Here is a 23,128-nt window from a genome sequence, read left to right as displayed (position 1 = left end):
AGATGGAAATCCTCCGGAGTTGAACCTTCAGACTGAGAACACACAGAGCAGCACCCGAGAGGAACAAGGTCATAGCTGCACTCCTATTGGTGGGGGCTGGGCCATGTGCTGGGGTCAACCCTTAGGGGATGATGGGGCTGGAGCTGGGAAGGGAGGCCAGGTAGGGCCAACCTACTGAGGACAGACAGCAAGGTGCAAGTTCACCTCCTGGTGCTGACTTAGTAGGCCTGACCGGGGAGGAGCCCACGGGTACAGTCAGGGGTTGGATATGGGGAGTAGCAGGTATAGGTGAGGCTGGAGGTCTGGGGCATGTGGGTTGGGCCGGCGCTGGCTCAGTGGATGGTTATGGGGCCCCTCTCCTTATTTCCCAGTGGCTCCCAGCTCCTATGCCAGGGGCACCTGATCCCTCTGAGTAACCTGGCATCAGTGTCTGGTGCATGTGGGGCAGAGGAGCCCCGCAGTGGCAGCAGTCATTTTCCCTCTGAATAAACAAGACGCTTCCAGTCTCCTAACCGCACCTCTGTGTTGAGGCCACAGGGTTTGCTGAGACCTCAGCTGGCATGGGAGAGGACATAGGGAGGACATGAGACCTGCAGACTGAGAGTGCAAGGGAAGGCAGGGAGGGCCTGGTCTGAGCCCCTCAGAGGAGGCCTGGGCAGGGCTCTGAAGTGACCCTGCTGCTGTGAATGCCAGGTGCCAGTGTGGGCACTAGTGCCTAGCAGGGCTGTGTGGGATGGCCTGGAAGTCACTGTTATAGATCACACACTGGGGACAGGGAGGAGCAAGCTCAGGACCTGCCTAGACCCAGGCTCGTGCAGGGCATCAGGTGACCTTGAGGCCCAAGAGGCATGCATGGAGTCATGCATGTGGCAGAGGCAGCCTAGTGATCAGTGTAATGGCCATGTGGTAGACACGTGTGTTGAGAAGCTAGGAAGTGCTGTTAGGAGGTGTGTGGCTACTGGGGAAGTAGCCAGCCAGGCTGTATGTCCCATGAGGGGCAGGGTTGAACCTGAGACCCACCATGACTCACGTTCCATCTGACAATCCTGAGTCCTAACTGTGAGTGGCTGGAGGCTGCTTCTAGGGAAGTGGTGTGAGAAACAGCAAGGTGCTCTGGGTGTCACCATGCAGCCTCCAGAACAGGCTCATCCCTTATGAGGGTGTGGCATCCTTGAGCCCTGCTCATTGACGCCACACCCTGGATGCATGGAGGTGGAGAGCCTTCTCTGAGAACTGGGGCTGGACCCATTTACCTGGAGAAGGCAGGGGGCTCTGTGAATGCAGGAGAGTCCTGCTCACCTGGAGGGACAAGGTGATGCGGAGGCCACCTCAGAACCACAGCCTGTGCACGGGTGTGTTCCATGCTCCCCCCATGGGACTCAAGAAGACATCATTGCTGTTTCTCTCTGTGCGTGCATGTGTGCTCACACATGTGTATGCACATTCATGTGTGTGCGTAGATGTTGGGTGCCATGGTCCCATAACTCCCTACCTGGCCTCAGAGGTCAGCACTGTAGAGTGTCCTATAGAATAATGGGGGAGGGTTCTATGCCTTAGCTGCCTGTGTGAGAGAGAGAGCTGTCATATAACTTTCCCAGGGTGTTGGAGGACCCCTGAGCCTCATGCAGATTTATGTGTGGATCGTCAAGAACAGTATGGTGCCACCTGTAGCAGCCACCCACCCACTCATGGCCTAGGGTGCAGGAAGACCCCAGTGGTTGTCCACATCCCATGTCTGGATCCTTCAGCCCCCACCTCCAACACAGAGGACACGTAGACTGCCTGGTACCTCGGCCACGTAGCTGATGGCATCCTTCAAGTTGAGCTCGTGGAAAACATTAAGAATTCGATCTCGTGACTTTTGGGCTGACCTTCTCATAAGAATTTTGCTGAGGAATTTTCTATCAAAATTCGACCACCTGAGGGATGGAACCAGATAGTGTCAGCACCCGGTGAGCTGTGGGCAAGGCCCCAGGAGGATGGGGCAGGGCATTCCCCATCCACTACCCAGACTCACTGAGCACGGTCTCCCAGAGCTGGGTGGACACAAAAGACCCCTTTCTCTCGGGCTTTTATATAGTATTTATAACAACCACAAAGGTGAGTTTTAAAATAAAAGCAATAAACTGGAACTGTGTCTATTTCACAATTCTATACTTTGTTACTACGTCCCTACCTGATGACAGTTTCATTAGAATGTACATAGAATTGTGGGGTCTGTTTTCTCATTTAATTCTATATTGCAGAGAGTTTTCCAAGTGACTAGGTAACCCTTCAGAAAGGCAGGCTGAGGACAGGGTGGGGCTGGGGGAGGGGAGGGGCCTCGAGCTCAGGCTAGTGATGGGGGCGGGGCACATTGTACCTGCATGAGGCACAGGCCAGGGGATGAGAACCCCCCTTCCCCAGCTCTCACAGAACCAGGCTGCCCAGAAGAAGTTTCTAAATTCAACACAGAACAGTGACCATTCGTTTGGGTCAGAAGAGGGGGCTGGACCAGACTTGAAGAGGAACCTCCAGAAAAGGCTCAGTGCACTGGGGGAGGAAGGGGTCCCGGGAGGAGGAGGGGACCTGGACGTTTTGGCTCCTTTGAGTGCAGTGTTCTTTGTAGTTAGGGTTTTGTGGGGTTAGATTTAAAGGGAAAGGCAGCACTGTGTACCCTGAGGGTCTCGAGTCATACACTGGGTAGAGGAGGAGGGAGAGAAAGGAGCAGCTGAGACAAAAGTGTCTTCCAAGGTTCCCATTTCACCCAGGCAGGGGCCATGCCAGCCACTTACTTGTCTCTGAGATAATTGTGTCCGATTTGCCCTGATATGTCCTCGATGGCCGAGAGGATGTGGTCAAAAGCCTTTCCAGAACAGATAGGAGGGTTGGTGTCACTTGACAGCTCTCCCTGTGCTCCTCATGCTTGCCCCTTCCCGCCAACCCTCTTCCTCTCTCCCACCTCTTCCTCCCTTCCTTCCATCCCCTACCCGGCCATGCAGCTTCTCGTTGAGTTTGGGCTCACGGTGCTCACTTTTCTTCACCTTCAGCCACTGCACCAGGGGCTTGATGGTCAGGCCCTGGGAGATGGGGGTACACTGACCCTGAGAGCCTGGGCAGGCCCCAGGGGTACCCTGCTCCAGTCCACTGGGCCCCCAGAGTGTGAATCCACGCCCTCCCCCCTCACACACACACACACACACACACACACACACACACACACACGGTAAAGTGGGCCACCTTATCCAGGGACCCAGCAGGTCTGTGGCCTTCCCTGCTGAGGAGCCCCCACAACAGCCCCTGGAGGTCTACTAATGCCTCTTGAGTGCCTGAAATCAGCTCCTCAGATGAGCCTAAAGCAAGGTCAGGTGGGGTGATAAAATATTAACTAGGGCTCCGTTAACCAGTGACAGCTAAGGAAGGACATTTTTAGGCCAAATCATGCTGTGTCCCCTGTGGGGCCACATGAAAACCTACAAAACAGCTCCTACTTACTAAAATTATAAAATCTAATTAGGGCCTGGAGCTTGCTAAGGCTCTTTGGAGAGCCTGGCGATGGTGGGGCCGCCCCTGCGGCTGGCGGGGTGGGGCGTGGAGGGCTGTCAGGAGGACAGCGAGGTGTGGCTGGTGCCGTGCAGGAAGCTACCTGGAAGATGACAGTGAAGTAGATGACGATGATGGTGGTGCTGACAAAGAGATCCTTTTCCTTGACCTTGTTCCCATCCAGAAGGACTACCAGGGCAAAAGCCACAGCCCCACGCAGGCCACCATAGCACATGACCACCTGGTCTATGATCTCCAGCTGCACCATGCGGTACCGGTTCAGAATCCAGGTCTGCAGGACGACACCTGCAGGCACCAGACATGCACTCAGCTCCCACAGGGGACCGTGCGCCCCGCCATCGCCCTCCCTGGCAGCTGCTGCACTGGAAAGGTAACATTTAGGAATTCCATCCTGGGAATTCCTGGACTGGAAGGCGGTGACAGGTGACAGCGGCATCTAGCATCTAGCATAGGGGATGGTGAAAACGCCATGCTGTAGTCCTGCTCACCACGTGCGTTGTTCCCCTTGGGAGGCAGGTCTCTCTCTGGATACTCTGACACTCCAAGTGGGTGGTGTCAGGCCGCTGGGCAGCTCTGACACTGTCCGGTCTCCGTGGGACCAAGGCTGTCTTTACCTCTTGCTACCTCAGGCAGTGCCAGGACCAAAGGCCACATTGAGGGCAGCAGGAAGAGAGTGACTCTATCCCGTCATGGCCTCTGCTCTCTGGAGCCCTTAGTCCCCAGAGACTGAGGGAGGAGCAGGTGTGATCACTGGGAACCTCTCACCCCTACTGGCCCCCAAGGCACCACCCAGCAGGGATGGTGACAGGTGCTGGGTGCGGCCACGTGGGCTCCTGCCTCACACATGCCATGGTCATTTCCTCAGGGACTACACTGTGTCTGAGTCACTCTGCCACATCCAGAGTGAGTCAGTGGGAAACCAAATGGGTTCCTGGGTTTTGGAACCTTCCGTCCTGACCCTTCCATCCTGCTCCTCAGCTGTCCTACCTTCGTCTCACTGTGGTGAGGCCAGGAGATGGCTTGGACCCTCTCTGAGGACTACTGAAGGTCTGTCTGAGGCTCTGCAGGGGCTCCTAAGCCACCCTTCCCTGGACTGGGGCAAACACCGAGTCCCTGGTTCCCACAGGCTCCCCTCAGCCAGTTCCGATGTCACCCCGCCACTGTGCCATCTCCCCGTTGTCTTCTATGGTTTCCTATTCCCCATCTCTTCACCCTCCATCACCCCCCATCATGCCCCATCCCCACTGTCCCCCACCATCTCCCATGGTCCCTCATGGTCCTCCAACCCCTTTCATTATCTATGGTCCCCCCATGCCCACACTGTCCCCCACCATCGCCCCACTACACCCCCGCACCACGCCCTCACCAATGGCTCGGTACACAGAGATGAAGACCAGCGTCAGGAGCATAAACGCTGTGTTCCACCTCCAGATCTGGGGGACCACTGCCGAGATGCCCAGAAACATGAAGATGATGGTCTCGGCCCCGCTCGCCAGCATCTTCATGGTGTAGCGCACTGTGGTGGCGGACTGCTCTGAGATGTTGGCCTTCACGTACTTCTGACAGCAGATGCCGCAGAAGGTGATGCTGGGGACAGAACGGCCCGCTGTGAGGCCACGGGCCACGTCCTGCTCCCCGTGGGCCCTGTGCAGGTCATTTGCCTGCTGTTCTTTGGTGGCACCTCAGGGTCTCTGTGTCTTGGTCAAATGTCCACCTAATTGGTCAGCCCTACTGTCCATGAACTCTGGGCTCCAAATGAAAATCAACACCCTACGCTGGGCCCGAGCCGGGCTTTGGCAGCTGATATCACTGCCATATGGCGTGAGCCTCTGGGGCCTGAACCCTGAGCCGCAGAGCAGGCAGCCAGTTTCTGGCCAAGCCAGGCGGGCTGGCTCTGAGGGGTGGCGCAGGGCAGACCCGGGAGGGAGGGGCAGGGTGTGGGCCCGGAACACAAAGCCCCTCCCCTTTGGCTCAGAGCTGGCTTGCAGCTGGGACAATTGCATCAGAACTCCAACTCCATATTTAAAAAGCTAAATAGATCAAATTCTTTTCCCCCTCAGGGACTTTCCTTCTGGCTTGGAAAGTGGGCCAGGCAGACAGAGGGCTGGAGAAGGGCTGTGAGAGGCTGTGCCTCCGGAGGGCTAGGGGAGCGAGGGCATCACTCCTGCCCCGCCCATTGGGGCGGGCCCTGCTCCCCGCTTAGCTCTCAGTGGCTCTGCGGGCGCACCCCACTCAGCAGGGCCACCAGGGCGTGCTCTGGGCTCTGGGGCCTGCGGGAGTGAGGGAGAACTTACGCCAGGATGGCCGACAGGGACAGCATCTCGGAGGTGAGGTAGGACAGGTAGGAGATGACGAACACGAAGCCGGGCTCAATGATGCGCACGTGCTTGGTGAAGCGGGTCACCAGTGAGAGCAGGAAGGCAAACACGACCCCCACCAGCGTGCCCCCCAGGCTCACCACGAAGAAGGACACTGCAAGGGGCAAGGATCAACGCTGGGCTGCCTGAATGGCCCTTTGTGGCCTCAGTGTGGCCTGACCCATGTGGCGTGGGCCAGGCTGGTCAGGCTGGCCTTCCTTCCAGACCATTCTTCATGTCAGTTGCCTGGTAACCCTCCCCACAGAGGCGCCAACAGCTCAGTAAACAAGAGGCCTATTCTCTGGAAGAGAGGCCTGGACTCCTCCAGCCTCAACATGGAAAACTGGGGAGAGGACAGTCCTGTGGCTCATAGAGGTCCAGCTGCCTGTTCTCATTACAGAGAGAGCACTGTGACAATTGGCCCTCGGGCGTGGGTCAGCAGTAAGGACCAAGCCCTGCACCCACAGGGACAGCCAGACTGCCATTATCCATGCTCAGAGAAACACCTAGGGCCCTCCTAGACCCTCCAGGATACCAGGACCCACATCCTCCAACTTGAATTCCTTGTGGGTCTGAAGGAATAATGACCCTCGGGCTTCCCAGGGTGGCTGGAACCCAGTGAAACCGTGTTTGTGAAACATGCTGGGGACAGGAAGGACTGTCAGGCTGTGGGCTGCAGGGGCAGGCTGGTACCAAAGCCTGTCCTGTCCCAGCTCCACAGCCCGTAGAGACGCTGACAAACAGTAGCCGCATTCTGAAGAGAGAGATGCGGTCCCAGCATTCCCAGCACACAGACCCGCCAACCACACACCTATGCCTTTCACGTAATCCACGCCAGTCACCTTGTCACCACCCAGCGTCACGAAAGAGTCAAACACGTTGTACAGGACCTGGGGGACAGAGAGGCAAACCAGACATGGGGTCAGCCCTTCTACAGCACTGACCCCTCCCTGTCTTGGGCCTTGGGGAACGTGCGGCTGGAGAGAGGAGCTTGTAGCAGTCATCTATTCTGGAACCTGAAAACTGCTGGGAGGAAAATCACCACGGGGCAGTAATGGTCAATAGGAAGAAGGCCAAAGACGAGCCAGCGGGGAGGGGGGCAGATCTGGGAGGCAGAACATTCTGGAAGGAGCTAGAATCTTCAGGAGCAAACCTGGCCCTTTCCTATGCTGGGCAAAATGGGCTGCCAAAAGCTAACCTACTGCGTTCAAGTCTCAATTTCATTTTCCAAGACAAATCCCGAGTTTTGTCTTTGGTGACTTTGCTGTTATGTTGCCCCCCTGATGTGGGGTCACACCCCCTGGTATCTTAGCATGTTGATGTTTAAACTTCATCCCATCAAGACGTTGAGATAAAACGCCCAGAAACCTTATCCTAGGCCTCAATTGTGGAGACAGCTGTGTTTTCTGAGCCTAAGGTCTCCTAAATGAGGCGCCAGGCTTTATCCCAGGGAGGCCAAGGTGTTGCCCTGGGTGGGCTGTGGGCCCTTTGGGAAGAAACTATCTCTGTGCTCCCAAATCTGTGCTCTCCTGGACCCCCAAGGAGTGGGCGCTTAATGCATATTTACAAAAGGAGACATCCCTGCTCACAGGGTTGTGGCACACACTGGGAACCAGACCACTGATTCTTTATAAAAACTCAGATGGGGACTCATGTAAGAAATAAGCTGAGACGCCTCTCCAGAGACACGACAGCCTCAGGACAGAGCAGCTCCAGCCTTAAAGGGGCCATGCACTGTGTTTCCGATTAAGTCTCAAATTACTTTCAATTCCCTGGTGATTATCTCCTCTGCCACAAAAGGAATCTGGTGCAATCTGCCCTTAAGCTCTTCAATTTCCTGAACCCTGAAGGAATGGCAGGGACAAGAATTTCCTAAGAGAAGCCAAAGGCAAATTTAGAGCAAACAGGGAACTCCAGATCCCACAGTGTCTGCAGTCTGTGGGTCGATGTTGTAGACGGTGGGGCCTGCAGCCTGGCCTAGATCTGGCTCAGAGACACTGTCACTTCCAGGAAGGTTGGGTCCCAATTTGGGGATGAGTTTCAAAAACTTAAAGATGGCCACAAAGATGGCTGACAGTTCATGAACCTTCTATTTACTTCCCATAGTTTTAACTTGGCCTCTTGGCCCTGCCCACCCACAGGCCCTGACAAGCTCCCTGGCGCCACTGCCTCCAGAGGGAAAACCACTGTCCTGGGCACAGTGTCAGTGCTCCCTCATTCTGGTGAGATTTTGTCTGTTTACTTATTTATTCCCTTGGGAAAATCAGGAAGAAGGACACCAACTATGGACCCAGAGTTAAAGACCCTCTGCTCTGGGAACAGAGACCATGGGATTTTAACGGTGAAATCATCATGGTGAAGAAGTGTGTGTGTGTGTGTGTGTGTGTGTGTGTGTTTGGGGGGAGGGTAAGAACTGTAAAAGCACAAATGGAGCAATCTGATTAAAACAACCAGTCATTCCAAGTTAGCAGGAAGCGGAGGAAAAGGCCTCCCCACCCCCACCCCCCACCCCATGAAAGGAGCTGACCCGGGGTCTGTTGTTTAACCACGAAGTCTTTAGGATGTTGGGGCCAACGAGCAGACTTCAGCTCTGTGGGCAACCTCAGCAAAGCTCTTCCTGTGCTCACTGAAGAGGGGCACTGGCAATGCCCCGGGAGTGGGGGTTCTGCATTTTCCAGCACTAAATAGACATGGTTCCTCCCACCAAAAGCTCTGAGATGCTCTATGGCAAGTCCAGGACCCTCCCACATCCTCTCACCACAGTGACAGCGTCATTCAGCAGCGACTCCCCAAAGACAATGATGAACAGGACCTCGTTGACGTGAACCTCCTCAAATACCGCCAGGACAGCCACTGGGTCCACGGCAGCGATTAGGCTGCCAAACAGGAGGAAATCCAACAGCCCAGCGTTCAGGTCTCCTGGGAGACAAGCGGGGCATCAGGGAGAGCCTTAGAGGGCTGGGCAGCTGAGGGTCCCTGTAGCATCCCAGGGCCACCAGGACCTGGGAGAGAAGAGGGGCCGAGGGGAGTGGAGGCAGGAGCACATCCTCGGCTTCCCACGCTGCCTGGGGCTGCTGGGCTGGGAACCCCCCGGGATGGGGACTCTGACTCTTAGGGTTCAGGCTGGCTAGTTGGGAATCTGAGTCAGACCACTGGCCTCCTTTAGGGGCTCCCACTGTCCTTCAACAAAGGCAGGGAGCTCCAGCCCATCCACAGGAGACTGACCACCCCTGCTTCTCTACTTATCATCTCCCCCTGGGCCTGGCTGACCTATGATCCCCATTCCAAATGAGGCACAGGCTCCTGGCCGGCTTACTGGGGAGCCCGCTGCAGGCAGATGAGGGGCTCCGGTGATGCCTGGCCATGAGACATGCAGTCAGACCCGGCCCTGGGGGGTTTGCAGCTCGGGTCCACGTGAGCACAGATGCAGGGTCATAGGTGCTGGGAAGGCACTGGGGGCCTTGGCAGGGTGGAATAAGGCTCCCCTGGAAATGATGTCTCAGCTATGATTGGAACAACTAGGACCAGCTTAAGGGGAGGTGATGGGGTGGGGGCAGGCCTCACAGGACCCTGGGAACCATGATTGTCCTTGGAAAATCCCAAGGGCCCCCAACATAAGTGGCTAGAGGAGGGTGGGGGAGTGGGAGGGGGGAGATGAATGACATATTTGGGGGTGCTGGGAAGGGAAGGGGGAAGGAAGGAGGCCCTGGAGAGAGCGGGTCCATGTGGAGCCCAGCCCCCAGCTTCCTTCTGCAGCACAGCTCCTTCCAGGGGCTTCCTGGGTGCCTTTGGGTGGGGAGGTCGTGCTGAACTGCACTTTCCCCCTTTGTAATCCTCCCAGAGGTATCTCAGGTCCCAGGTCACCAACAGGTCGTGTGTACACCCCGTTTCCCAGTGAAGAACCCACAACCTCAGGGAGGTGCATGTGGGTGTCTGTCCGGCTTAGTCCGGTTGCCAGGCCTGCTTTCAGCTGGGCTTGGTTGGAGGAGGACCTTGGCTGTGGGTCTTCCTGCTGCCTTGTTAGAGTTGAGTCCCTTCCCCAGCCCAAGTGGACCCCAAAAGCCCAGGATCCAGGTAGGCCCTAGGGCTGGAAGAGACCCTCCTCCTATAGGGCAGGGAAGCTAGAGGGAGGGCAGGTGAGTCTGAACACACATGGGTTGGATGCCCTGAGTTCTGGGACAGGGGCATCTGCAGGAGCCAAGTTCTCCCTCAGGGCCCAGCCATAAACCCAGGTCTGCTTGGGGAAGGTGGTCTCCACAGAGGCTTTCCCCCAGAGAGAGTTTTCTGTGAGCCCCATAGCCTGGTACCAGTGTCACAGTGTCCTGAAGAAGTGACAGGTGTTAAAAGAACCAGCTTTCAGTGAGTTTAAAATACCTCGTTTGGAATGGGGATCATAGATTTCACTTGTCCACCCCAGACACTGTCAGTGGGCAGATGTCAGAACACAGTCCTGCCTGGATTCGAACACCAGGGGCTTCCAGACACACACTTTCTGTCCAGGCCAGATAATCCTTAAAAGTCTTGAACATCAGCCTCAAGCTAGGGAGGACCCTGATCCACCCAGTGGTACATTCCAGAAGCCAGCCACTCCAAGCAGGACACGACCTAGGGCCGGGAGCAGCCTGCCTGCCTCCCTGGTGGGGGAGTCCACTACCCACTGGCCCTGCCAGGACGGTTCTGTGGACTGGGCTGAGGGCTCACAGCCACCACGCTGTGTGTTCTAGCCCCCTCTCCACCAAGAGCAAGAAGACTTGTGGCTTCGCCCACCTGCAGGGGCCTCTCCAACTGTTCAGAGCTTCTGCAGGGCCTATCCCTGAGCTGGCTCGCCTGCACAGTGACCCAGGTCGCCCATGCTGACCGTTCCGCAGAGGGGTACACCGGACCTTGAGCCGCAGGTCTGCACAGATGGGCCCTGCCCTCCTAGCTTCATTGGCTCCCAACTCTGTTTACCCAGGAACAGAACAGACATGTTGGCTCCTGGGCATTGCTCTGCTCCATGACCTGGGCTGATGCCCAGCCTCACCAGCTGTGTCCTGGATGCCAGTCACGGGTGTCCCTGCTCTAAACCCTGATACTTTTCCCTGGGCCCAGTGGCCAGAGATGGCCATGTTATTTTAGGTATGTCCTGACTACCTAACGGCATGCCAATAAACATGAACTAATTGCACTGCACGGTCCTGCAGCTTCTAGGAGTGTGTGGCCCTTGACACTCTTGGTAGGTCTCTCTGGGCTGGGCTGGTGGGTGGTGCCAATGGTGAGGGGCTTGAGAGAGCATGGTAAGGACAAAGTCCTGAGGTGACAAGAGTGCTAGGTGAGGTGACTGTTCTCACCAAGGGGCCTCTGTTCCTTTTTTCCTCAATCCACCTCCTCTGTCACTAGGATTTCAAGGTCTTAATACACATGGTGGTGGGGTGTTGTATGAGGCTCTTCCTTCATTCAGAGGGAAATCGCCGACCTGGGCTCATGGCCATGAGCCTGGCTCTGATGGAGGAAGTGCGTGAGGTGGGGCTGAATGCTCAGACAGGCGCCCTGTGGATGCTGACCTCCACCCTTTCACCACCCTGGTTACCCCAGGGCCAGCAGCAAACCTGCAGACCCGCGATATAACAGGGGCAGCTGGAGCAGCCCCCAGACAGGTCATCGTTAAGGGCTGCACCATGCCAGCACACCTGTGCGAGGCCTCAGGTGAATCTCTGGCCTCACCTGCTCCAGTTTTCCAGGTAATGACCCACTCCCTGGTGGGTGGGGTGCACCTTGCAGGTCCGCCAGGGCTGAGTTAACCAAACTGCAGGAAACACAGCAGAGGCGGAGCTTCAAGTGCATGTAACAGGGTGTGGCCTTTCCTTCAAGGTTTGGGTAGAAAGGACACCCAAATGTTCTGCTCAGGTGGATGTTTACCTGGGCTGTGGGGCTCAGATGCAGGCCTCTGCCAGAGGGGCCTCCTCCACTCTGTCTCTGGGGGCTGGGTGATTGGGAGTGATGCCGATCCCACCTCCCTGCCCGGGGGGGGGGGGGGCAGCCAGTGGGCCATTCCCACCTGCTCAGCCCACTGGCTGATCTGGTCCAACTGGAGTTCACTCCCAAGCAGGACATGTGCCCTGGCCTGGGGATGCTGGGCTGTACGTGGACCAGTTATTTATGAATTGAACCTTATTTTAAACAAACAGGAGAGTTAAGTGGACCCACAGGTGACATTTCTCACTGACCCTAAACACTACCTTTTACGTCTGTGTTCTGCACCCTGAGCTTTCTTACAATAGGGCTGCCCAGAGACCACCCTGCGGAGCCCACTCAAGGTCGCCCACCCTGTGGAACCCGCCTGGCGGCCTGGGGTACCTGCTCACCCATCAAGCCACTGCAAAAGACGCCATAGAGGGACAGGCCAGTGGTGGCTGCGTTCCACACGGTGCCGATGACGGCGTACAGCAGGATGGTGCCTAGGTTGCCAAAGAAGAGCCGGTTGGGCATGAAGTAGCCAGCATCCAGCACGATGGGCGGCAGCAGGTAGAAGAAGAAGACGGTAGGCGTGAGTGTGAAGTAGGCGATGTGGTCGGCTGCCCAGACAATGCCGCCGAGCACCAGGCCCAGCACGATGAGCAGTGCACTCTCAGGGACCACGCTGGTGACCTTGTGGGACAGGTGGAAGCCTGCAGGGGAGAGGGGTGTCAACGGGGCCGGGACCCCTTGGGGGGAGGAGCGTGGGGCTGGGGATACGGAACACCCCCCATAGAGACGGGGAGGGAGAGTGGGGGGCTGGGACCCCATGGGGGTGGGAGGACAGGGAGGGGGTTGGGGCAGGGACCCCACAGGAGAGGCAGTCCTGGCACCGCAGGACAGACACGGGCTCGAGAAGCAAGGCCCCATACCCAGTGGACTCTTCTCTTGTTCCCAATAATGTGGCTTGGAGGCCCAGCTGGTAGGCTGTCAGCTGCCCCCTGGGGACCCGGCCAGAGTACACTCTCTTTAGGGGTCTCCCCATCTTCAGCCCAGAGAATGACCCCTCCCAGAAACACAGCTTTCTAAGGCCAGAGTTTCCAGGGCTCCCCAGAGGAACTAGCTCCACTGCCCACATTCTAGCTCTCAGGGGACTGTGGGGACCCACAGCTGGCCACTCGGCTCCCTCGATCCCCTGGACCATCAACCCAGCAACGATCTTAGAGTATTGAAGCCCCCCTTGCACGAGCCTATTGGAGCCCATTTCTCCTTTGTTCTATTGTAAGACTCAGAAAAAAAGTGTAATTCCTATGTTAAGCCTGATTTCAAAATAGTTGGAATGTTGACATAAATGGTGTACTCCTTCTGCTTAAGCAATATTTGGCATAATTATCTTTTTCATCCACTTAGGTTCTGCCTATTGAGAGGCCTTGGAAACTCTAAGAAGAGCTGTCTCCCGAGCTGCCGGGTGCACAGTCCCCAGTGGGGAGGAGGGTGCAGAGCATGGGGCGCTGTCCTGCTGGGGTCCTGCCCTGTGCAGACCCTGTCCCAACTCGGAAGGGTCCTGGGTGAGGCTGGAGGAGGAGGCTGGCTCAGAGGCTGGGTCCTGCTGCTTCTGATCCAGCCCCACCCTGGCTGTCAGGAAGCCTTGCCCCACCCTGGCCTGTTTCCTCACTTATAATTATGGGTCACTGTGGGGGCTCCCCACGGAAGAAGGTCTCCTGGCCTCACTGTTGTTTCTTCCCCAGATCACCTGAGAAGCTGAGTGACCAGTCTAACACAGGCCCTTCTAGGTAGCATGGCCTCTGGCTTATGACCTATGACTTACAAGGTCCCCCTACATGCTTGCTAAGGATCAGGTTTCAGCCAGGTGAGGCAAAATGGGTTAGTGCTTCTGGGACCGGAGGACCTGCTTGGGGTCCCACTGCCACAGAGCTGCAGGCCCCCGGAGCCCCCAGCCTGGCTGCACATCTTGTTCTGATCACACACACGAGCCAGATGGAGGCAGTGTCTCTTCGCTCCACCCCAGGGGAGCCTCCCAGGAAGCCCTCGGAGGGAATTCCCACCCTTGTGGAGAAACTCAAAGGCCCACAAGGCTGGGGCCTGGACGTTGCCACATGCCTGAGGATGGGTAACAGGTGGCACCAGAGGGTAACCATTCGGCATGAAGGAGGCTGTTTCTCCCTCCTGCCCCAGCTGCTCAACAGGAAAACATCCTGGCCTCACCAGAGTCACAGGCTCACATCCCCTAGGGCAGGGGTCCCCAAACTTTTTACACAGGGGGCCAGTTCACTGTCCCTCAGACCGTTGGAGGGCCACCACATACAGTGCTCCTCTCACTGACCACCAGGGAAGGAGGTGCCCCTTCTGGAAGTGCTGTGGGGGCCGGATAAATGGCCTCAGGGGGCCGCATGCGGCCCATGGGCCATGGTTTGGGGGTGCCTGCCCTAGGGGGTGTTCTCCCTGAGTTGGGAGGGGCCATGATGTGGGTGAGAAAGGACAGGTGTCCAGCACAGCCTACCCTAGGCCCAGTTCTTCTCCCACAAAACAGCAGCCCAGAGTCCCTGTCCTCGGCAACAACTGGCCTCCCAGATCTGCACATAGGGCTAGCCACCGGCAAGGGCACAGAGAGACCACCTCTTCCTGTGACAGCATGCTCCAACTGCGCTGGGCCTTGGAACGTTGGGGCCTACCCTGTATGCTTTTGGGAAAAATCCAGGAGGCCTTGCCTCCCCGTGACTTGTGGCCCTGACATCCAAGCACATAGGGCAGCACAAGAACCCCCTTTGGGTCCCAGGGTCCCACCAGACACCAGACTCAGCACGTCCTGGGCCATCACAGGAATCTGCATTCTAACGGGTCTAAAGGCCCCTACCTGATGGACTCTGGAAAGGACTGGGTCACGTGTCCCTCCATTTGGACTCTCCCTAATTGTTTATTAATGTCCAGAGAGAGCCAAGCCGACAGTCTTCTCTTCTTTCCTAAAGGGGCTGGTGTACGGGAGCTGGGTTTAGAAGACCAGTGGTCTCTGCCCCTGTCTGGCCCCGCTTCTCTGTTCTCGGTTGGGCCGTTGGTGAGTCAATGCCTTTCCCTGGGTGGAGGTGCCATCTCCTGCCCCTGTGAATCCCCAGGATCTCCATGCAAGCTGTGTTGGAGCTACCCTCCTGGAGGCTTTAGCTCCATTCATCACTCATACAAGTCACTGTTTTCTATAAAATGCATGTTCTTTATCCCTCTTCATGTCCTGGCCAGGCTCCAGCAGAGACTGTATTTGTAGCAACCTCCTCACTTGTTCCTCTCGCCTTTTAAGGATCACACGATGGGTGACTATCTAGCAAAGCTCCCGGGGCAGCCGGGAGGCTAGGACCTTCCATGTTCGCTGGTCTTTAGACCTCTAGGAAGACAAAATCCAGGGACCCAAAGATACAGCACTGTGGGTCCCAGGGCCTAGGGCCAGACTTGGGGGGCACCGAGTGACCTCTGAACCCTGGAAGGTGCCTTGCTGAGGCGGCCACGAGGGATCCCCAGAGATGGCTCAGGTTGTGTGGACAGGACTTAGTGTTTAGTCACAGTTTCTCCCAAGATTAGTAATGCATCACAGATCAGGCGCATTGTGAATTTACCTTTGACAACTGCAGGGCCAGCATGGCCAGAAGGTGCCGAAGGACCAGGCTTATCCTTAAGACAACAACAACAAACTTTGCACTTTAGGAACTGGAAGTCCTCACTGGCACCTTCAGCTAATCCTTTGCTGCATTCCTGTATGGCAGCTGGTTACTACAAAATCTTATTAATTTGGGAAATGAGCAAATGAAAGCCAGGTCAACTTCAGACCAGATGCACTTGGTCAGAAGTAAGCCCTGAAAAATCCACAGAAAAAAATAATTTGCACTTTTTACTCACTGAGAAAGAAACATACATCCACACAGTGTGTTGCACGTGCACTTCTTTCTGAAATTCTGCCGTCAGTGCTGGGCACACTCTGTGAGGGCAGGATCCTGGGAGTGGCGCATTTTAAAGTTGAGGACTCACCTGTGTCCTCCTGTGTGAGAGTGCTTATCACATCTGCCCACAGGGGCAGGCAGGTGGGAAATATCACACACACACACACACACACACACCCCGCCCTGGTAGATTTATTCTAACTTCACTTTTTTTTTTTTTTTTTTTTTTTTGCATTTTTCTGAAGCTGGAAACAGGGAGAGACAGTCAGACAGACTCCCGCATGCGCCCGACCAGGATCCCCCGGCACGCCCACCAGGGGCGAGGCTCTGCCCACCAGGGGGCGATGCTCTGCCCATCCTGGGCGTCGCCATGTTGCGACCAGAGCCACTCTAGAGCCTGAGGCAGAGGCCAAGGAGCCATCCCCAGCACCCAGGCCATCTTTGCTCCAATGGAGCCTTGGCTGCGGGAGGGGAAGAGAGAGACAGAGAGGAAGGCGCGGCGGAGGGGTGGTGAAGCAAATGGGCGCTTCTCCTGTGTGCCCTGGCCGGGAATCGAACCCGGGTCCTCCGCACGCTAGGCCGACGCTCTACCGCTGAGCCAACCGGCCAGGGCCCTAACTTCACTTTTGAAAGACATTCTTTTCTTTTTTGTGACCTGTTTCTTCACAGTATTTGTTCACAACTTCATAGGTTCTCAAGCCTTTTCTTGTCAACAACGTTGCTCTTCATATACTGGTCCAGGGATATTTCCAGTTAAAGCTATGGCCACTTAAGTCGTTTCACTTTGTGTTGTTTTGCACTGTGCAGACATCTTCTCTCTTGGGGTAAATCTATTGTTTGATGGCTTCTGAGTGTTATGCTTCAGAAAGCCATTCGGTCTCCTCTGATTTCTACTAAACTTTTAACATTCAATTTAACATTGGATTTAACAGGGAAAATATTTAAAAATAGTCATGAAAACTGAAGAACCTGCCTAACCCCAGAGAGAGGCTTCCCTGGGTCTGAGTGTCTGTGGACAGCTCACTGTGCCGTGGTTGGGGCTCCCACACAGTCCCATCTGAGGGTGCCCGGCCAGCTATGGTCTCATGTTCTCTCCTGGGCACAGACAGCTCACTGCTGCCCTGCAACCCCGTTTCTCATTTCCTGCACCCTAGAGCGGCTGGGTTCTGCCTTCGCGTGTTTGCAGACCTCTGTCTGATGCCCGTGTCATAGGGTCGTGTCCTGGGGCTGCAGAGCCGCCCAGACCCTCCCACAGACCCTGCCCACCCCCGTTGGGCTCAGTGGTGTGAGCAGGAAGGGCAGGTCAGCTGCTTTCACTCACTTATTTCACTTGTGCGAGTCACCTGTTGGCTTGTTTTTTTTCTAGCTGGTTGTCAGAAGAAATCTCCTTGAGAACATCCTTGTAGCAGGAATAGCTCTCAATGCTGATTTTCCTTCTTCTGCCTAATATTGGGGACGTCTTTTTAGCTGCTACTGCTGTCCTCCTGCTACTTCAATGGTCGGCCTCTGGTTGCTGGTTTATTATTCTGGCGCGGGGACAAGGGGAGGGTGGCAGTCTGAGATGGTCTGGGCTCTCCGTTCTCACCCAGAACGTGGAGGTCTCCGGTTGATGGAATTTCTCCTTGAGCGTGTCTTGCCCGCCTGCAGTGGTCAGGCCCCCGGGCGGCTCTCCTCATCTCCCATGAACACCCTCGACGGCAGGCTGCATTGTAACGAGCTAATTAAACTGAAGACTCGATAGGTTTAAAGTGGCAATTTGCTAGTGGTTTAGCAATTAAGCACATAATGGACATTTTAGGAGTCAGAAAGCCAAGTTCTGGCTCAAAGTGCCCTCCAGCGTTGCTCCCGCTGCAGATGGCGAGGTTCTCAGGCCAGAACTGGGCCTGGCCAGTGCGGCATGGTCCACAGACACAGGCGGGGACGCGGCTCTCCGTCAGGACCCGAGTCAGTGCAGGCCACACACTTCCTTCCTGCCACCGCCTGCACATTTCCAGGATGGGGTAATAATACTCATGTCTCAGGGTTACTGTGAAAATTTACCAAGGTAACAGGGTGGAAGTGAGTGTCAGCACCACACATGGGGCCTTACTTCCCTTTCTGAGCCCTCCATCCACAGCCCTCAGCCCTGTGCGAGCGAAGGTGGGGAGGACAACCGCCCAGTACTTGTGTAGCAATCCCCAATCTAACAGCTGGGCTGCCGCCACCGCCTGGGGCAGCTTGGTCTCCTGGGGATGCCTGCCAGGAGGGTACCACAGTGTGGGAGCAGGACACAGAGGTCAAGTGAGGGGCTCAGGTTTTCACCCTGCTCCCCACCACTGTCCTTGTCACCAGAAGACCCAGCACCTCAGCCCATGCTATAGGGGCCACATACTCAGATGGACTTGGCCACCCAGACACCAATGGCAGTGAGAAGCTCCATAGTTCCTGCCTAACCTTTGTTCTCTTTACATCCAAAAAGATAAGGGACCAGCAGGCATGTGTGAGCCATAACCTGGTCACCTCCTCAGGACCCCCATCTCTGGGGTCCACATCTGGCCTGTCCAAGGCCTGAGCCATGGACACAGAAAAAGTATCCTGTGGCCATGCACTACCAGGGTGGCCTTGATTGGGACGTGAGCACGTGGTGTTGCCTTGTGCATCAAAATTCCACGTTTGCTGGGCAGAATTCAGACCCTTTCCATTCGAAGGGCAGAGGAGCTGTGCTTTGGCGCCTCATGGTGTGTAAAAGGCAGAGCGCCATTCAGCGCTATGTCAGCCTGCGCAGCTGCAGCCAGAGCCAGAACCAAGACAAAGCTTCGCAGAGAGGCACTGGCTCCCCGCACAACTCAAATGCTTCCTTGGCAGCAACTCACCAGCATCAACTCCGACTCTACAGACACTGACATGCACGCCCTGGGCCGACAGCACCGAATAACAACGACGGTGAGAGGCGACATGAATCAGGTCAGAATCAAAGTGCACCAAGGACAGGAGACCACCAAACAGCAGAGACGGCCCAGACGGGTATGGAGCTCCCCAGCTGTGGCAGGTCTTCCAGCAAAGAACTTCAACAAAGTGACTTCGAAGCCCACAGGTAACTGATTGCCGAGGCTGGAGAGTTACAGCTAATTAAGCGCAAATGGCATGGCCACTGGGTGGTAACGACAGGGGATACAAACTTTTAGTCCTCATTACAACCTCTGACCAATGTTAAAGGTCGGGAGGCACTGGCCAGCTAGACAGCCACTTCTGGAGCAGGCCCTGGACAAAGCTGGCCCGGAGGGGCTTGGTAAGGTCATCACTGATGTGTGTCAGGCCCCTCGAGACTCAGCCAGGCCCTGGACCACAGGTCAGGCTGGCGCCGCTGCCGCCTCCAAGGACCTCTCCACCGGATTCAGCTGAGTCCACGCAAATGCAGCAGCACAGTAAATCCTTTGGTTTTACTTTAACATGTGCGAGCCAGGTAAATTAACCCTGCGGGGGGGGGGGGGGTGCCCAGAGCAAACAAGCAGTAACACCTTTCCAGAGGAGAGATGGGAGGCACCGGGGACCCATGTCACTTCGTAGGAAGAGCAGGTCAGGGTTGGTCTTGAAATGTCACACTCTCAGGTATACACTGACACACACACACACACACACACACGATACACAGGCACAGATTCACACACAGATATACAGACACACATGCAGACACAGACACAAACACACACACATGCACATAGACAGACAGATACACACACCTTCATAAAAATACAGACACAGACACGATTACACACACATGGACACACTCAAATAACATGCACATGGGTCCTCAGCATTAACTCTCCAGCACTTTCTACAGACAAGATATGGGGTCCCCTCAGCTCTCGTCCAGGACAGGGCTGGCTCTGTGGACCCACTCCCCACCAGTCTGCTCCTCCCTGACCTCCTGAACTCACTGGGCACCCTGTGAGGAATGATAGTAAATGTGTCAGCCGAGTCCGGGGCAGGAGGCAATAATATTTATAGTGTCCACAAGTATTACCTAACTAACCCCACACCTCCTGCCGGCAAGGATGTTCCAGATGAGTGCTCTGAGGTCACCGGCCGACGGAGCTGAGGGAGACCCGGCCTCTCCTGGAGGAGGGCTGTGCAGGCTGCCCTGCTTCCCGGCAGGTGCGCACTGGCGACAGAGCTGAGGGAGACCCGGCCTCTCCTGGAGGAGGGCTGTGCAGGCTGCCCTGCTTCCCGGGCAGGTGCGCACTGGCGACGGAGCTGAGGGAGACCCGGCCTCTCCTGGAGGAGGGCTGTGCAGGCTGCCCTGCTTCCCGGCAGGTGCGCACTGGCGGGCGGCAAGATGACCACTTCCGACACCACACGCAGACAGCTTGGAGGACTGGCCCCTTACAAACCACAGAATGTTTTAAACATCACATCTTGACAAAACTCAAGCAAACTTTGTCAACTTTTAAATTAAAAAATGAAAATTGTTAGTGGTTTCCTACGGAAGCAGCAGATTCTTTGATTCTGAGCCAATGTGAGCAACAGACGTGAGGACAGAAGGAAGGCTGGGCCTCTCTGGGTCAGCTACGGCTTGTGGTCTACCTTGTGCCCCTCATGTCCAACAGACAGGGAGACCCTCCCTCCCTTGGTCACAGACACTGATGAGCTCAGCCTTTGGGGCCTCTGTTTCGAGGCAGTGTACCTGAGTACTGAAGCACTGACGCCCCTCCTGTATTCTCTCTGGAGAATACATTTATTTATTATTATTATTTTTTATTTATTTATTTATTTATTTGTATTTTTCTGAAGCTGGAAACGGGGAGAGACAGTCAGACAGACTCCCGCATGCGCCCGACCGGGATCCACCCAGCACGCCCACCAGGGGCGAGGCTCTGCCTACCAGGGGGTGATGCTCTGCCCCTCCGGGGAGTCGCTCTGCCGCGACCAGAGCCACTCTAGCGCCTGGGGCAGAGGCCAAGGAGCCATCCCCAGCGCCCGGGCCATCTTTGCTCCAATGGAGCCTTGGCTGCGGGAGGGGAAGAGAGAGACAGAGAGGAAGGGGGGGGGTGGAGAAGCAAATGGGCGCTTCTCCTATGTGCCCTGGCCGGGAATCGAACCCAGGTCCCCTGCATGCCAGGCCGACGCTCTACTGCTGAGCCAACCGGCCAGGGCCTTTTTTGTATTTTTCTGAGTTGGAAACGGGGAGGCAGTCAGACAGACTCCCGCATGCGCCCGACCGGGATCCACCCAGCATGCCCACCAGGGGGCGGTGCTTTGCCCACCAGGGGGCGATGCTTTGCCCCTCCGGGGCTTCGCTCTGCTGTGACCAGAGCCACTCTAGCGCCTGGGGCAGAGGCCAAGGAGCCATCCCCAGCGCCCGGGCCATCTTTGCTCCAATGGAGCCTTGGCTGCGGGAGGGGAAGAGAGAGACAGAGAGGAAGGAGGGGGGGGGTGGAGAAGCAAATGGGCGCCTCTCCTATGTGCCCTGGCTGGGAATCGAACCCGGGTCCCCCGCACGCCAGGCCAACGCTCTACCACTGAGCCAACCGGCCAGGGCCTGGAGAATACATTTAAATCACAGATGTTGCTGCTTTGAATTATTTCGTTATCCTCATTATTTCCCTTTATCTGTCATATCACCTCCCATAAATATGTTTGTAGAGGGTGTTACTCAAATAGACTTGGGGGCAGCTTTGATGAGAGCCCCACTGCTTCCCTGTGACCCAGGTCACTAACAAATGTGTCCTCTGGGGTCAGATTAGAACGCCACTGTGAGACAAACTCAGTGGACTGCTTCCGTGGTGCCCAGCAGGGGGCTGGCGGCTGGTGGCTGGTCAGGTGTTCATGCCGTAACTCCTGAGTCCTCGGTTCAGGGAAGGGGTTTCAGGGACAGCAGTAAAATGAAAGGACAGTTTTAGATTTATCTTCAAGCACTAGCGAGAGACCCAGAGGATCACTTTTATTTAAAATAACCCTAATCCTGTATGCAGAGGCATTTACCCCCGGGCTGTTCCTTGTAGGGCAGGTAGCAACAGCCTGGAAGGTATTACTGATATATTATGTGGTTATACACATCAATAGTATGAAATAGTATGTGTTGTGTTGTCAGGTGAGGCCACGAGCAGATGGCTGGTGGCCGTGGTGCGCCCATGGGAGCCGGCACCAGCCACGCCTGCAGCAGCAAGGCCGCCACGCGGCAGCATCCTGCTCCCCAGGTGCATTCTCCCTCCCAGTGCTTCCTCTGCGGCAGTCTGCTCCCAGAGTGACCCACGCGCAAGGGGGTATACAAATGAACTTAAAGACTTTAGATAGGATTTGTGACAATTACAGGTACCTCCTGCTTTTCGGAAGTTTACATTATGCCACTTCGCTCTTATGAAAGACCTATACTAGTACCCATGTTTGCTAATTGGAAGAAATTCAAAGAGGATTTTTGTTTTTATGAAAAATGGCGAAAAGCATAAAAAGCATTTAGTGTTTGTTTTGCAGTGGCCATTACAGAGGCAGCGACACCCTCAGCGGGGAGAGTGGCAATGCTTTTATTACATGTTAATGTTATTTTAGGTCTTATGTGTTATTTGGCATGATTTGGCAGGTTATTTTCTCAGTCTGAGAACACTCAAAATTTTTTCATATAAATGAATGGTAACTGCTTCTCCCCTTTATGTCATATTGGCTTAAGAAAGTTTTCATAGTAACATTCCATTTTAGAATTGCGGAGGGGGGTGGGGACAGGACCTGTACATCTTTATGGCTGGAAGTTGGTGGACTCTCCTCCCTCAATTAACGAGCCTGAACTCTGAAAATATATCAACTACTTAACATGCTATGGAGAGACCAAAGAAAGCAAAAACTGAGAGGGCTCTAAACTTCGAGGAAAGAACAAGCACTGAGTAATTTCCCTGTTATTTATTTTTTTTAATGGCTTTTTCCAGAGAGCAGATCCCAGCCAGGGCCATGCAGAGTAGCTTAAACTTAGGAAGAAGCCTGTAGTTCTTCTGGATTGAAAAACGGCGGACAAAGATCAGTGTAAGCACAGCAGCTGAGGCGTGAGGGGGGCAAATCTCCAAAGGGAAGAGTTGGAGGGGTTGAACCCCAGAGTCGTCTGTGTATAAACTTCCAGATCTCTGGCTGGCCTTTAAATTACACATGAGAGAGGCAGGCCCAAGTGCCAACAGAAGCCAAGAGAACTGGACAGAGATGTCAGCTACTGTCACCACAGGAAAGATTTATTTAAAGTTTCAGTTCAGTCCTGGTAAGACAATGTAGCAACAATGACCACCACAAAAATCGATATTCAGAAGAACAGAAGAACCTAACTGAACACAGAGTGTCTACCATGTATCCGTAATAATGTCCTGGATACACTCCAAAATCACTAAACATATG

The 23,128-nt window shown here is 55.4% G+C and overlaps 1 protein-coding gene across 3 annotated transcripts in view; it reads right to left on the bottom strand.

The window, feature by feature from the left end:
* SLC9A3 (solute carrier family 9 member A3) overlaps window positions 1-23,128 on the bottom strand; it is a 50,650-nt gene that overhangs the window by 6,168 nt on the left and 21,354 nt on the right. For 2 of the 3 annotated variants that reach the window (XM_066375174.1, XM_066375181.1), the window contains exons 2-10: window positions 12,245-12,547; window positions 8,659-8,819; window positions 6,712-6,790; window positions 5,838-6,015; window positions 4,910-5,130; window positions 3,626-3,828; window positions 2,970-3,059; window positions 2,775-2,845; window positions 1,790-1,919 (exon numbers count right to left, since the gene is read on the bottom strand). In XM_066375174.1, the coding sequence (XP_066231271.1) occupies window positions 1,790-1,919; window positions 2,775-2,845; window positions 2,970-3,059; window positions 3,626-3,828; window positions 4,910-5,130; window positions 5,838-6,015; window positions 6,712-6,790; window positions 8,659-8,819; window positions 12,245-12,547 (1,436 nt within the window). Of the gene's footprint in view, window positions 1-1,789; window positions 1,920-2,774; window positions 2,846-2,969; window positions 3,060-3,625; window positions 3,829-4,909; window positions 5,131-5,837; window positions 6,016-6,711; window positions 6,791-8,658; window positions 8,820-12,244; window positions 12,548-17,099; window positions 17,305-23,128 lie in introns of all 3 variants that reach the window. The other variant, XM_066375190.1, reaches the window with a different exon arrangement.

The sequence above is a fragment of the Saccopteryx leptura genome, chromosome 1 (assembly GCF_036850995.1).
Source record: "Saccopteryx leptura isolate mSacLep1 chromosome 1, mSacLep1_pri_phased_curated, whole genome shotgun sequence".
NCBI lineage: Eukaryota > Metazoa > Chordata > Mammalia > Chiroptera > Emballonuridae > Saccopteryx > Saccopteryx leptura.
This window is presented reverse-complemented; position numbering and strand designations above follow the sequence as displayed.